The 15,540-nt window shown below is 29.8% G+C and overlaps 1 protein-coding gene across 1 annotated transcript; it reads left to right on the forward strand.

Annotated features, from left to right (window-relative positions):
- The first annotated feature begins 9,769 nt into the window (after positions 1-9,769).
- LOC101265309 (zinc finger protein ZAT5) lies at positions 9,770-10,904 on the forward strand. Its single transcript, XM_004251321.5, has one exon. It carries the CDS (start codon positions 9,897-9,899, stop codon positions 10,779-10,781), a length of 885 nt encoding a protein of 294 aa, XP_004251369.1. The 5' UTR covers positions 9,770-9,896; the 3' UTR covers positions 10,782-10,904.
- The last annotated feature ends 4,636 nt before the right edge of the window (positions 10,905-15,540 follow it).

A 15,540-nucleotide genomic window follows, 5' to 3' on the forward strand; every position in this document is an offset into this window, starting at 1 on the left:
TATCTCGTCATGTCAAATTTGTCGAAAATGAGTTTTCCTACGAGTCTATTTCCTCCTCCACAAATACATCATTCATTGGCGTCCTTCGTCTTTTTCCGACATACTCACAGGGTCCCTCACCACCTTCCCCCACACCTCCACCCACTACCCAACCACCCTTCATCACCCCTTCGACCGTCACCCACAATACACCCGCAACCACCACCCACACTCACAACCAACCCGAACCACTCCATACCCACAACATCTTCAGCCCGATCTGTTTTGGGTCCTTCCCGGCCACCCCCGAATCACCACCGCCCGTGCCACCCCCACCCCCCCAATACTCATCCCATGTTAACCCGTGGCAAAGCCGGTATCTTTAAACCCAAAACCTTTCAGGCTACCATACTACTAAATACACCCCTTCTCGATAGTGAACCAACAACCTACTCTGTTGCCTCAAAAAATGCTTATTGGCGTCATGCTATGGATGACGAGTTTAAGGCTTTGACTGATCAGAAAACTTGGGTTCTTGTACCTAAGCCCCATGGGCGGCACCCAGTGGGCTGTAAATGAGTGTATAAAATTAAACACAATGCAGATGGCAGTATTTCCAGGTACAAGGCTCGTTTGGTTGCTAAAGGCTACAATCAGGTTTATGGGCTTGATTACTCCGAGACATTCAGTCCTGTTATTCGGCAGGAAACCATTCGCCTAGTACTGTCACTCGCCGTGCGCAACAATTGGCTCATCAATCAGTTGGATGTTTCCAATGCTTTTCTTCATGGCATGCTTGATGAAACTATCTACATGACGCAACCACCGGGCTATGTTGATCCCCGCTCCCTCAACATGTTTGCAAACTCCAGAAGTCTCTGTATGGGCTCAAGCAAGCCCCCCGTGCTTGGTACACACGTCTGAAAATGTTCCTCCAGAGACTCGGCTTCACGTGTTGCGTACACGACACGAGTCTGTTTACTCGATATTCAGCACATGGTACAGTCATTCCTCTTGCCTATGTAGATGATATCATCATTACAGGCTCTACTGCAGCTCTCATTTAGGATGTCACTCGCACTATGCATACTACCTTCAAAATGAAGGACCTTGGCCCGTTACATTATTTTCTGGGAATGGAGGTTTCTCGGACAGGCAACGGCTTGTTTCTTCATCAGTCAAAATATGCTCGAGATTTGTTGCAGAAAGCTGATCTGGAAAATGCACCAGTCAACCAACACCGATGGCAGTCTCTTCGTTTACGAATGGAGCGGACACCCCCTTTGCCGATATCACCCACTTCTGCAGCCTTATTGGGGCTCTACAGTATCTGGCCATTACCCGTCCTGACATCCAGTTTGCTGTCAACCGAGTTTCTCAGCGCATGCATCAACCAAGTGAACATGATTACCATTGTCTAAAACGCATTCTTAGGTACATTTTTGGCACTCTTGGTCGTGGTTTACTCATTCGACCCGGGGACTTGGAGCTTCGGGGTTTCTCAGATTCAGATTGGGCGAATAATAAAAATGACAGAAAATCTACATCGGGGTTTCTCATTTTTTTGGGGCCGAACCTAATCTCCTGGTGTACAAAAAAACAACCCAAGGTCTCTCGGTCCTCGACTGAAGCTGAATACCGCGCCCTTGCTCTTCTTGCTGCTGAGACCATGTGAGTCACATATATTCTTCGCAAACTCCGCGCCACTCACACTGTTCCTGCTCTCTATTGTGACAACAAATCAACTATCTGTGTGGCCAAGAATTCCGTCCTACACACCAGAATGAAGCATGTTGATACCGATTGTCTCTTTGTTCGCGATGAAGTTCAGGCAGGCACCATGACTGTGCAGTATGTACCCACTGAAGAACAACCGGCTGATATTCTCACCAAGCCTCACCCGAGCCGACAGCACGATTACCTCAGTTCTAAGCTTCCGTTCGCTTCTGCTCAGCTCAGCTTGAGGGGGGGATAATAACATATAGTATTAAATAAATAGTATTAAATAATATTAGTATTTACTGTGTACATTAGGATTAGTACTCCTTAATCCTAGTCCTATTAGGATTAGTACTCCTTCCTATATCTCCTATATATATCTCCCATGTATTCCCTTATTAGGTTAACACTTCAATACAATCAATATTCCTTCACTTCTTAGTTATAGTTTGCATATTTACGGATTGTAGCTATAATTTAAGTTGCATTGTTTGTATAATTTGCGAGTGAGTGTGTATATAATTTGCATATACATTTGTATAATTGAGCTACTTTTTATATAAACTCGAAATAATGAATTTATACAAATATCTGAACTTTAAATAATTATACGAATTATATTATACAAAAGTTATACAAACTATATAAAAAAATTTGAAATCATATGCAAACTATACAAAGTCGGAAACGCAACTCACATAATTATTACTAAATGTTGGTAGCGAATGATAGTTAACTAAAATTACAACTATAATGATTGAATAACTAAATACTAGAGCCGTCAATATGGGCTAAACCCGTTGGGCCGGCCTGGCCTAACTCGGGATTTAATATGGTTGGCTAAAAATTTTGGAGCCCATTTAAGAAAAGAGTTTTTTTAGCCCGCTCTGAATAAGTCTGCTGATTTGATGGACTTGAGAAATATAGGTAGGGCCGGCAAGTGGGCCAATAATAATTAATTCAAAAATATAATATAATATTAAAATTTAAAATTAAAGAGAATCCAAATTTAAAATAATTAGGTTAATATCTTATTTATATATTTATACTTTTACTTGAAAAGAAAACTTAATAAATAGAGATAATTTCAGGGACCTCCCTCCAGGCTTCGCTCTATAACACTCACCTTCCCTGTGGTTTACGGTATTACGTCTACCTCCCTTATTTTCATTTTCTTATAACCATTCTTTAAACCTATTTAAATAAATATAAATTAATTTTGATTTGATAAATTTACCCTTATATATGAATGTTTAGATCTAATTTTCAATGATTTATCTTTATTTGTTGGATCATGTTTCTTCTTCGCTTGTGTAAATGTTTAACTAGAACAAAATCGTATGGTTCTTATCGAGTTTCTTTCTTGGGAAGTTCAACTTTGTCTTCTATTTGAAGAAATTGTTGCCAGAAAATGATGGGTTATTGTGGGGGAAAAAATTACGTGAACTGGTAAAGGTGAAATAGAGATAAAGAGTTAATTAATATTTGGTGAAAATGTAGGTCAGCTTAGTTGAAGACTTTGATCTTTGTTGGATTAAAAAAATAAGTTTTTGTGTTCATTTATTTTTAAAGTATTTGTTAAATGAGTTATTTTTTATATAATATTTATTTAGAAGAAATTTATATAAAAAAGAGTAAAATTGTCAAATCTATATTAATTTATATTTATTTTAAATAGATTTAAAGAATAGTTACAAGTAAATGAAAATAAAAGAGGTAGACATAATATTGTAAACCAAAGGAGAGGTGAGTGTTATAAAGCGAAACACAGAGGTCTCTGAAATTATAAAAATAGAAAATTTAAAGAACAATAGTTTTTTTCCCCAAAATTAGTGCGTTGGATATTGGTTAGCTATATATTTTTAGTCAACTTTGAGCCTTCCATATTAATCAATATATATCATTATAACTTTGCTTATGGAGTACTACCATATTTATAAAATCGAACTAGTAGATTAAATATTAGATTTATATGTCAATTTGGATGAAGATACTTTAAGATGTATATATGGAAAAAGTAATAGTAATTAATAAACAACAAATAAAAGAAAAGGGATACAATATATAGTTACATAAAATACTACACTTTGAAGTATTCCCTTTCTTGCAATTATTTTATTATTATTAAATGTTATATACTTTTCTTGATGATGTCCTATTGCTTAATCACACTCGACCCAAGTGGGAAAAAGTACTTTACTTGGCAACTAGACTACAAAGAGTGTTACATGTTTGTTATTTGAGTTGTTTCCTTGCCTTTTGCAACTTGTATAGAAAATATTACTTAGCTTCGAGACAAAATCAGAATTTAAATATTGTAAATTTAATGTTAAAAACATCAAATTAAAATTATATAAATTAACTTTTTGCATGTATGGTCTGTAAATTTGAGTAGGAAGTGATATTATAGATTTCACAAATTCAAAGTCTGAGGTGAATTTGATATTTAAATTCATCGTATAACATTTATTAGTATTGAAGTAATTTTAGAATTATGGATTCAGGATTATTATTTATTAGTATAGATTTAAAGAATCTTTATGAAAAATAAATTTATATTTTGCGAGTTGAATTTAATATTGTGTTGGAGAGAATTTTAGTCTAGAGCACTCATATATGCTAATATTAGTACTTTGAAATATCGAAGAGGATTTTTGATATAATTGGTAAAATTATTGTCTACCTCTTTTTCAAATCTCGCATAAATTAGAAGTTATAATGTATCGAGCTGTCTTTTATTAGTGTACTATTTTTAAATATATGATTACTATGCTTTTCAATTCAAAGAAACAATAGGTTTCTTATTAATCCATTCTACTATATTTAGTTTTTGGCCTAAGGGTGCTAATGTAGCCTTTACCTTTTAGCAAATTGATTTGGGTGTGGTTTCTAATAAATTTTTTTGTAAAATATAAGATACAAATAATAATAATAATAATTAATTGACCCCATTGCATAATTTTAAGAAATACAAAAATATGCAAGTCTGCGCTAGCTATAGAGGGTTGGCTCTCATTAAGAATATACACAAGATATAATTAATGATAAGACAATAATATTGAAATTCATGACTTGAATATATATGTATAAATATTTTTTTTAAAAATCTTAATCAGAGTTCTCAAGCTCGATTTTTGTATATGAAATTAATTTTGGTAGAAATTTTTTTTTACCTTTCTAGTGAAATTTTATAAAATCCATTCGAATTAACTAAATTCAAATCAAGGAAAAGTATTATTTCTGTTTCAATTTATGTGACATTTTTTGCTTTTCGAGAGCTAAGAATTTAAGTTTGATTGAAAATTTGCGTATGAAACTTCATTTTATTTGAAGTGAAATTTATATATTTATAAACTACATAAAAAGTATAATAAATCACAATAATTAACAATCAAAAAATTTTAAAAAGATATGTGAAAAATTTTACGATAAAAATAAACTTATTTGAATTTTGAAATTCAGAAAATAACATAAAAATCATGATAGAGAGAGTAATATCGCTCATTCCTTTGCTTCCCCCTAACCAAAATAACTAAATAATGACATTTATTTTTAATTAGAGATTTCAATTTGAAATAAAATATCTCCTTTTAATACAATTTTATTATCAAATTAAAAATTTTCAAACATAAATTTAAATTGGAAAAATTGTATATAATAACAAACTAATAACCTAAAATAAATGGAGTAGTTAGGGTTTGATTTAATTGTGCTCCATAGCAAACGTTAGCCAAAATTTGTCAGGCGTCTCTCTCCCAAAAATCTCGCTCGCCACTCTCTGCTCGCCTCTCTCGCTTTATACATAGAAGTGTATAATTCTGTTTCTGTTTTGTATAAAGCCACGGAAAATTGTATATACACATGCAAAAACATATATTTTCGTGTTATACACTTAATTATACAATTTACAAACATTTTGCTTCAATTCAACTGTAGACAAATGCAAATTTTATACAAATATTGCAGAGAAAAAGACCAACGAATTATACAATTGTGAATTATACAATTGCAGTGAAATACAATTTTCTCTAGCTTTATACAACAGAAGTGTATATATTGTGTTTCTGTTTTTGTATAAAGCGAAAGAAAAACATATATCTTCTTGCTATACACTTATAATTATGTAATATACATACACTTGTGCATTATACCATTGCAGTGAAATAGGATAGCAAATTATACAATTGCAGCGAAATAGGCCAGCGAAATATACAATTTAAGCCAACAAATTATACAATTGTATATGTATAGCGAATTATACAGTTTTATGTTTGCTATGGAGCGCAATTATGCAAATTTTGCTATAGCATACAAATATAAATTTTTTGTTTGCTATATATGAAAGTTGCCCAATTTAAATTAATCGAATCTCTAAATAAATATCGAAAAAATAAAACTAACACGAATCCAGCGTCAGCAAGCCTCACAATATTATCCCCTGCAGCTTGCAACTTTCTTGATTTTTGGCCACCCATTCTTCAAAACTCCTTTATTTTACTTTTATTACCTTCAATTTTTTCCTTTTTTTTCCATGTGTTTCTATTATTTTCATCGTATAATATATAAACATGTCTTTTAATTTAATTTTAAATAATATTATATTTTTTAATTTAAAATAAAACACTTAAATTTATATAAAGCTAATCAAATAAATATATATATATATATTCTACGTAATAAGTATTTTTTTTGCTTTAGTTAGATGTAAACAGTCGATGCAGTCTCTATTATTGCAAATATATATTACTACCTTTCAAAGAGTTGACTTCTATTTTTTTTAATTACAAATCTAATTGGTTTGTTTTCTTGTAAATAATTAGATTAAGATTGAATTAACAAGGTCCAATTGGAGTGGGAATAAAGAAATAGACATCATAGTGATGGCTAATTTAAAGAATAAAATGGCATGTAAAAAGATGCTAAATTTGGATCAAATGATCTTGTAGACATATTCTTTTTAATCATTTTGATTCCTTTTTATGACTTTTTTCCTTATGGTTCTTTCTCTCTTCATATTTCATCATGGGATAGACTTATTATTACAAACACAAATAATAATATATTTAGCGTAATCTCATAAGTAGAGTCTGATATGAAAAGTGATTGTTTGATACACAGTTTTACTCTTATCTTGTGAAGGTATAGAAAAATTGTTTTCAATGGATGATCGACTCATGTAATGCATATAAAAATACTAGAAAAAGAAAATACAATAATGAAGAAAACATGTTGATAATAATGAAAAAAAATTGTAAATAACAAAAAATAATGCAATAGTTGAAGCAAAAGAAAATAATAAATTGTATTTTTTTAAAAAATAAAGAATAAGATAGTTGCTAGGAAGATGACTTACCACTATTCCCATAATTAATCATTAAAAGATTAGTTTTCAAACTAATTAAAACCCCATTAGTAAATTTAAATTTTCAAAAGTATAATTATTTAATAAAATAATACACACTTCATGGTGATTTCTTTAAAAGAGTGCATAATTAATAAATAATATTGAATTAGTAAAAGAATATATTATTAAAATGCTATACTAATGGTGAATAAAAATAACCAGGCAACAAATTTAGAAAGACTTATTATTATTATTATTATTATTATTATTATTATGATTATTATTATTATTATATGATATGATTATAAGTGTGAACTAATAAATAAAAACGAAATAAAGCATTGTACCAAACGGGGATCAAACAAAAAAAGGCAAACATGTCATTAGACAAAAATGAGATCACCCCTAATTAATCCACATTTTATTCAATTTTTCCACTTAACTAAATGATTTATCAAAATAAATTAAAGTGAAGTAGTCTTTTTGGTTAGGGCCATATTAATTAGTAAAACAAATTAATGTGTATCGGTTAAAAAAATTAAATAATTTATTTTAAATCGATAATCTATTAATTAAATAATTCTAAACTACTTTTAAATCAACCATTAATCAATAACAATCTAATATACTAATAACATAATAATACTTTTAAAATTTAAATAATCTCACTCGACATGGCCACCACATACTGAAAGTGCACGTTATTAATTTTATTCTTATTTCTCCATTTTTATAGGAAAATTAAAAGCTATTTTGCCTAGCTCTATATAATGTTAGAAAAGTCATTAAAATTAGGAGGAAATAAATAAAAATCAATTTATAACAATGTAAATTATTTTTTGCAGCAATAATATAATTTAGCATGTTTCTAGAAAAGATTATACATCTCATTTTCTAGGTAACTAGTTTTACTGATGTGAGTATTATATCTTAATTCAATTGCTTCTAAGGTGATCAATCTCACCATAAATAGGGACGGAAGAGAGTGATGTATACGTAGACTTATCTCTTAAATAAACAAATTATATTTGATAGATTTTAACTCAAGTAACTCGCATCATAATGAAATCAATTATAAACCAAAACAATAATATAATAAATGAAACATAAAAGAAACAATAGATAAAAAAAATCGAAAAATAAAGTTAGTATGAGAGTACTAATACTAGTAATTAGTATTATTATAAAGAAAACTCGATAACACTCAATTACATACTAGCATGTCATCTTAATCTTTAATATTATATACTCCTATATATCTAGTATTATTAGTATTATGTACTTGGTAAATTATAAATATGTCATGTTTTGACTATAATATTATTATTATTATTATTGACAATTTGATTTATTATTGATGAATGATTCTAGTTATAAAAAAGTTGGAGATCAAATCAAAGATAATCATAGAAATTAAATTCTTGAATTTGTTATACTTAGAAGAGTGGCCTAAAAAGTGGAGTACCACTAATAAATTTAGTGAGCTTAATTTGTTGAAATAGAAAAAAAGCAAAGGGTTTGCCCTGCTCGAATTTCTCGATTAAAATTATTATTTTTCTAGTATTAATTTATGTAAGACATATTTTCTTTTTAATTTGTTTTAAAATGAATTATATTTCACTAAAAAGGTTAAATTAGAAATAGCTACAATATTTGTGGATAATATGTAAATCGCTCGTATTTAACATGCAACTTTTTAGAATATAATTTATCTATAATCTATCGCTAAATATATTTTAACGGTGAGTTTTGTTGTTTGATTACGTAACGCGCTTGTCGTTAGTTTCTATTTTTAGTAGTGTTGAATCACGAGTTTTTTAATTAAAAGAAAATTCGTATCAAATTGAGTGTATCATATAAATTACGACGATAAGAGTAAGTAATTATAGTAATAAGAATAATAGTTGTTTTCTTTAAGTCTAAGAAGTGATGGAGTGAGTGAGGTGGAGCATGCCTTTAACGTGCAATGCTTTATTTGCTTGATGAGTGTTTATTATTCATGAGTTTTGTTGACAAATTACTTAACTCTAATTAATTTTTTTAACAATAACAAACCAACAAATTTAAACAAAGAAAAATAAAATAAAAGAGAGTGTGAAACCAAAACTTCAAAAGTCACCAACAAATTAACATACTTTTTTGTTTTTATTTTTCAGTTATAACACTCCCTTTGGCCTTTATAACACTCATTCATTTCACCTTTACTACTTAGTCAAAAAATACATTAATTTTTTCAATATACTCATAAAGAAACTTTTACCATGTAATTTCCAAAGCCTATATACATTGCATTTTCACTAATAATGCTTAAATGTGAAATTTATCTTCATTTAATTCGATCTTCAAATGATCTGATCTTTAATTATACATCGTTTATCCCTTCGACGTACGCTAGTCTAATATAAGTTATATATAAAAATTAAAGGCCAACACAAAGTAAAAACAGAAATTCAAATGATCATAAAAATCAAAGAAAAGTTACTTTCAAACTAAACTATAGGCAAAGTGTAGTTAAAGGAAGTACAAGAAGTGCCAAAGTAGAGTTCTACTATTTACTTAAAGACACTTTTCTTTAGTCTAAAAAACAATATAAATGGGAAAGAAATAATTAATATTGTTCATTTAACTTAGTTAAAAGTTGGGTAGACTATAATTTTGACTCTCTCCAACCATGTTCTTACCATTAATTACAAATATATATATATATATATATACACACACATAACAAAAACTACTAGCAATAACATCACTCTCTCTCTCTATCTCTTTCTCTTTCTCTCTCTTTATATTCTTTCTTTCATCACTCTTCTTGTTCTTTCACTTTCTCACTTGTTTTCCCCTTGCTTTTGTAGTCATGGAAGTTTGTCAAAACTTATCAGAGCGACGCTCGTGCGCTTTCAAAGGAAAGCGCACTAAGCGAGCACGGCCGTCGTCCCCGCTGAATACAGCGGGGACGACGACTACTACTACAACCATCACTACTATCACAACCAGTTCATCGATTGCTTGTGGTAGTAATGATGGTAGTAGAGGTGTAGATGGAGGTGATTTTTTTTACAATTCACCAACCACTTCTACTACTCAAATTTCAAAACTTAGCACATGTGAGGAAGATGAAGATATGGCTAATTGTTTAATTCTACTGGCACAAAGTGGATGTGGCCATAAAGTAGAAGAAGTTAAAAAAGAGAAAATCAACAACAGGAAATTTGCAGAAATAGCCAATAGTAGTACAACTGGAAAAGCTGGTTTTTTTGTCTATGAGTGTAAAACTTGCAATAGAACTTTTAATTCATTTCAAGCACTTGGTGGACATAGAGCAAGTCACAAAAAGCCCAAAACCATATTGGAAGATAAAAAATCTGTTACTGACACTACTGCAACTGCTACTGCTGCTGCTGATCATGATAATTTACATGATCAAGGTCAAGAGCGTCTCAATAAAATTAGTAATACAACGATTCAATCAAACGTCAAAACCAAAATCCACGAATGTTCAATTTGTGGATCGGAGTTCTCATCAGGACAAGCATTAGGCGGACACATGAGAAGACATAGACAACCTCCAACCACGACGATGATAGCTGCAAGCAACGTTTCAGAATCATCTCATGACGAAAAATCTAGAAGAAATGTTTTGTGTCTTGATCTTAATTTACCAGCACCAGTTGAAGATGATCACAAATTTGAACAAAGTCTAGTCTTCTCTGCAGCCCCTTTGGTTGATTGCTATTTTTAGAAGAAGAAAAAAAGTGAAAGAGATTATAATTCATATTTATTTTTTTTAGTAATTTTTAAAAGTAAACAAAATTTGTGATACAATATTGTTGTTCATAAAAATATACAAAAATTTATTTTCTAATTATTATTTATTATTTTTTGTTTTCATCTAGTATTGTTGGTAGTTTACTTTCTTTGAAATTCAATACTTTGAGTGAGTAAGTGGTTAGTATTCATGGTTGCCTTCCATTCACGAAAAGGTAGTGATGATGTATCCTTTTTTTTGGTTTACTTTTGTATTAAGTATTTGTTTCGGGCCGGGTCGGGCTAGGTTCGATGGATATTCAAAAGTTAATTTTATGTCAAAGAATGTTCAATTGGTCAAATCTCAAACCTATCTGACTTCACGATTGCTAGATTAGAGGTCCGATTCGAACTTTAGTCTTACTATTTAATTTAAATTTAAATTAGTCGAACCAGTATGATTCGAAGGTGTGGTAGGCAAAAGCAAGGAGCATGGAGTGTGGGAAGGATTGCTTTATGGAATTGTTAGGGTTTGGCATCACCAGCACCACAACTAAAAAGTCTGTGGATTAGGTTCTGATCCTTATTTGTATTTAATTTTTTTTTTATATTATATTTATTTATTATGATTATTAGTATGAAAAATAAAAAATAATAAGAGGGGTGTTTTTTCATTAAATGACAAATAATAAATGGATAGGAAAGATATATGGATGGGCTGGTAACAGCCAAAACCATGTGTATCCACCTGTATTATATACTCCATATATACACTTCTATTCTCCATTTTTTCTTTTTACTTAAAACCTACTACTTATCTTTAACTAACTTTACTTTGTTTCGTTTCGAAACAGATTCAAAATTTAAAGTTTATGAGTTTTGCATTTTTTGTAGTTATTCGCTTGTCATTGAACTTGACCTCCTGATTCGTTGTGTACTACTTTCTTCGGTTCAATTTATGCAAGCTGACTACGAGGATGAGAATCAAATTATCTAATTTTCTACGTGAATTTAGATATAGAATGTTTATATAAAAATATTAAAGTCACAATAATCTTTAATGATTGAACTATATGAAAAAATCACGATTAAAAATAACTCATTTGACTCTCTAAACTACGGTCACATAAGGTTTTAAAGCATTAATTATTCTATACACCTACAAAACTCGAATCAAAACTATTGTATTCTACTAAATCCCATTGTACATCCACCTTGGTAATAACCTGAAGTGACCAATAGAGTCGATTTTGTGAGTTCGACTGAACTCATTGCTCTCCATAACGAATTATATCTATAACAAAAAAAGAATCAATATATACATAAAATAAGATTACTACTATATATTCTACAAGTTGTTGTATTATAGTTAAGAAAATATGTGTAAATTTATTTATTTTTTCAATTTTTGGTTGTATTATTTATACCTAAAAGTTGAGATAGCTCTCACTAGAATAGATAAAGCTACTAGTAGCCATCAGCCCACCCATCACACCTAATTGTTAAACTCACCATACCTTACTTTTCAAGTTTCTTAACTAACTTATTAACCTTTTATTTCAGCCTCAAATAGTAACTGCAAATCACACGTCACAAGTAGTTAGGTATGATGTCTATAAAGTTATATGTTTTTTGGTTTATTATGCAGTATATACGTTAACGTAAGTGATAAAGTTATTATCACTTGACCTTGAGTTTGAATTGTAAAAACAAAACATAGTCTAGGACTGTGAATGATAGACTCCTATGATCAGGTCCTTTTCCCACTTACTACATCGAACTGTTATTTTTAATTTCGATAGTTAGTACACATATTTGGGGACGACTAATTAAATTCAATTTTAACCTAGAGAAATTTCATGTTGACAGGTAAAGTGGTTCTTAACAAATGTGACTTCATATTTGAAGCTCAAACCTGTTACCTATCGATTAGGTTTAAGGTTCTATACCACACTACAAATCTGCCCCCCACCCCACCCCCACCCCTCTTCTTCTATGATTAAGTATTTAAGTACATTGTAAGTATAACATTATTTAATTAATCTATTCGTTATTACTATATAATTTATTTTATTGATATAAATATTTGTTATACCGACGATATATAACTTAATTAATCTAAGTGAAATCTTATTAGGTTCCACTCCTAATCAATTTTTTCATTAAGGCTTCTCTTCTCATGAAAAATGAAATATCACTTTCATTTTATATATATATTAAATATCGAATATCCTTAACGAAATTCCAGATTTTCATCATTTTTTTAAAAAAAAATGGGTGGGGATGGAGGTGTGAGATTTGGTGTAGTCACTTCACTAATTCTAATTAACTTGTTTGTTACGTACACGTTTTGGTCATAATTTTGTAATCTTAGTATATATATATATATATATATATATAGGTTGACATGTACAAATACAACGTGTGTGTATGCGTATGGAAGAAAGTGGGAAGACAAATATAAGAGATTCATTTAGATTTAATTTGCACATGTAGTGGGGGACTACTAATTTGTGTCAATCTATTTTGATTGCCTAATGTTCTCTTTACCTTGCAATAGTGTTAATTCAATTCCATTAATGATTGTTTGTTATTATAATAATGGTTGATTTCTTCTGATCTATATATCACAAGTTCGATCAGTTGCGATAGTAAATATTAGCGTATTATATTAGAGTAAGTTATCAAAGGTCCTTTCTCGAATCCATTATGAATATGGAGTACTTTGTACACTACACTGTCTTCAATTTCCATTTATACACCTCGCTTGTTTCATTAAATGCATGTCAGATATCAAACACCTTCCTTGTTTCATGTTATAGACATCAAAGTCCTGCTATAGAAATGGTCAATTATAATTTGGCTACGTCATAAATTAAATCTATAATAATTTTTTGTTTTTGCTATAATTTAGACCTTAGTTTTAAAATTATTTTTATCTGCTTCATTAACGACTAGATCGGATCAATTATCTAAGCAGAAGAAAAACTATAGTATAAAAAGAAAGGTAACAAAGAAATATAAACATTATTATTCTAAAGTCAATGAAGCTTAGTAGTATAGCTAATCTTTTTTACAACTAATTAAGTACTTAACTAACTACATTCAAACACGTAATTAAGTATCTATAATTGAGGACTAATTAAGTCTAATACGTTTACTCTAAATTAAAGTACTTAAGTTGTATAACTTAATTGATGAAGAAGTCATGAAACTTGCAGTTACCTGAACCTTAAGGTGTTGTTTGGTATATATATATATATATATATATATATATATATATATATTATTTTATGTACGTAGGTATAACTATGCAGAATTTAATTATTCGTATATTAATGATTCTACATCCTATTTTGTAAGATAATACATATATAGAATTCCTATAAATTATACATATATTAATTATATATTAGTTATGTGAATTTCTAAATTGCAAATCGAATATCATATTAATTTTATACATAAATTTATCTCCTAATCAAATACTTTAAATTTTGTGTAATGTTCGTAATTGAGTTTAAGATGTGTCACAAACTAATAATAATAAAGCATAAGATGTGGTAGATGAGGTTGTTTTGTTCGAGTCAAAAACACTTTCCTCTCAAGTGAACTCTATACGACACGAATTTAAAATAATCAAATTTTAATGCGAATATCCCGGGGACTTAACATAACAGAAGAAGAGACAATGAATCTACATAGTTGACATGGCATGTGTGAACAAATTGAGTTCAATGGGGACATCATGTGGGCAACTTTGCAAAAAAAAAATAATACATTAGTTTCATTTCCTAAGAAATTCATTTGTAATTGATTTGTATAACGTGAATCTGAATTAATTGATTTAATATATTTTGAATATCAAGTGATAGGGGAAATATAAATAGAATGGTCAATTTGATGTGTTATTTATCGTGTCTAAAAGGTCTAATGTAATCAACTAAGCACATGTAATCAGTGACTAAATCAAAATTTTCACTAAAACAATTTAGAATATGAAAAAGTAAACACACGAAAAGAAATTTTTATATGAAACTAAATAGACTACTACACTATTCATCATAAATTTATGAGTATTATTCACAAATAATTAGGCCTACCATCACTTTAGGCCCAAACCCGCTTTCTACGAATGACGATTTTATTGACAACATTCAAATTCAAAACTTCTGATTAAGGATGAAATCGCAATTATTGATGATAGCCAATCATCATTTAAGATAAGAATTAGGTGATCTTACTAATCTAGTTGGTTCAGATATAAACACTTATCTCATTTTTGACATTTATTCTAAGTATATATATATATAATATATTGCATAAATTCACAAGTCTTTGAATATTCAGTTTAGTTGCTTCTCTCTATGTATTAGGGCCCCCCAGATGATGACCAATTAGAGGATTAACATTGGCCAAAAGGGACACTAAGAAAATAATTATTCTTGTTATCCTATCAGAACTTTTCAGCTTCCAACTTGACAATAGATAGTGCCAAAGACTTGGACCGATAGAAAGAAATCACCTGGTGTTTTTCGTCTACGTTCGGATCTTAACCTGAAACCTCGGGGTTCTAAAGTCCCTAGTTATAAACTTGATAAATAGGATTGGAAAACCTCATCCTCAAAACAATAAAGCATCTTTAAAAAATCGCTTACAAGAGACGAGACTCGAGACAAAAAGAAAACATATATCTTAAAGACAGGTGAATTTTAGAACCAGAGTCAATGAGTATGATCTTCCTTTTTGCATCC

Source organism: Solanum lycopersicum, chromosome 11, assembly GCF_036512215.1.
Source record: "Solanum lycopersicum chromosome 11, SLM_r2.1".
In the NCBI taxonomy this organism is placed as follows: Eukaryota; Viridiplantae; Streptophyta; class Magnoliopsida; order Solanales; family Solanaceae; genus Solanum; species Solanum lycopersicum.

Coding starts and splice junctions, on each gene's coding strand:
- LOC101265309 (XM_004251321.5), top strand. CDS start 9,897: ATGGAAGTTTGTCAAAACTTATCAGAGCGACGCTCGTGCGCTTTCAAA.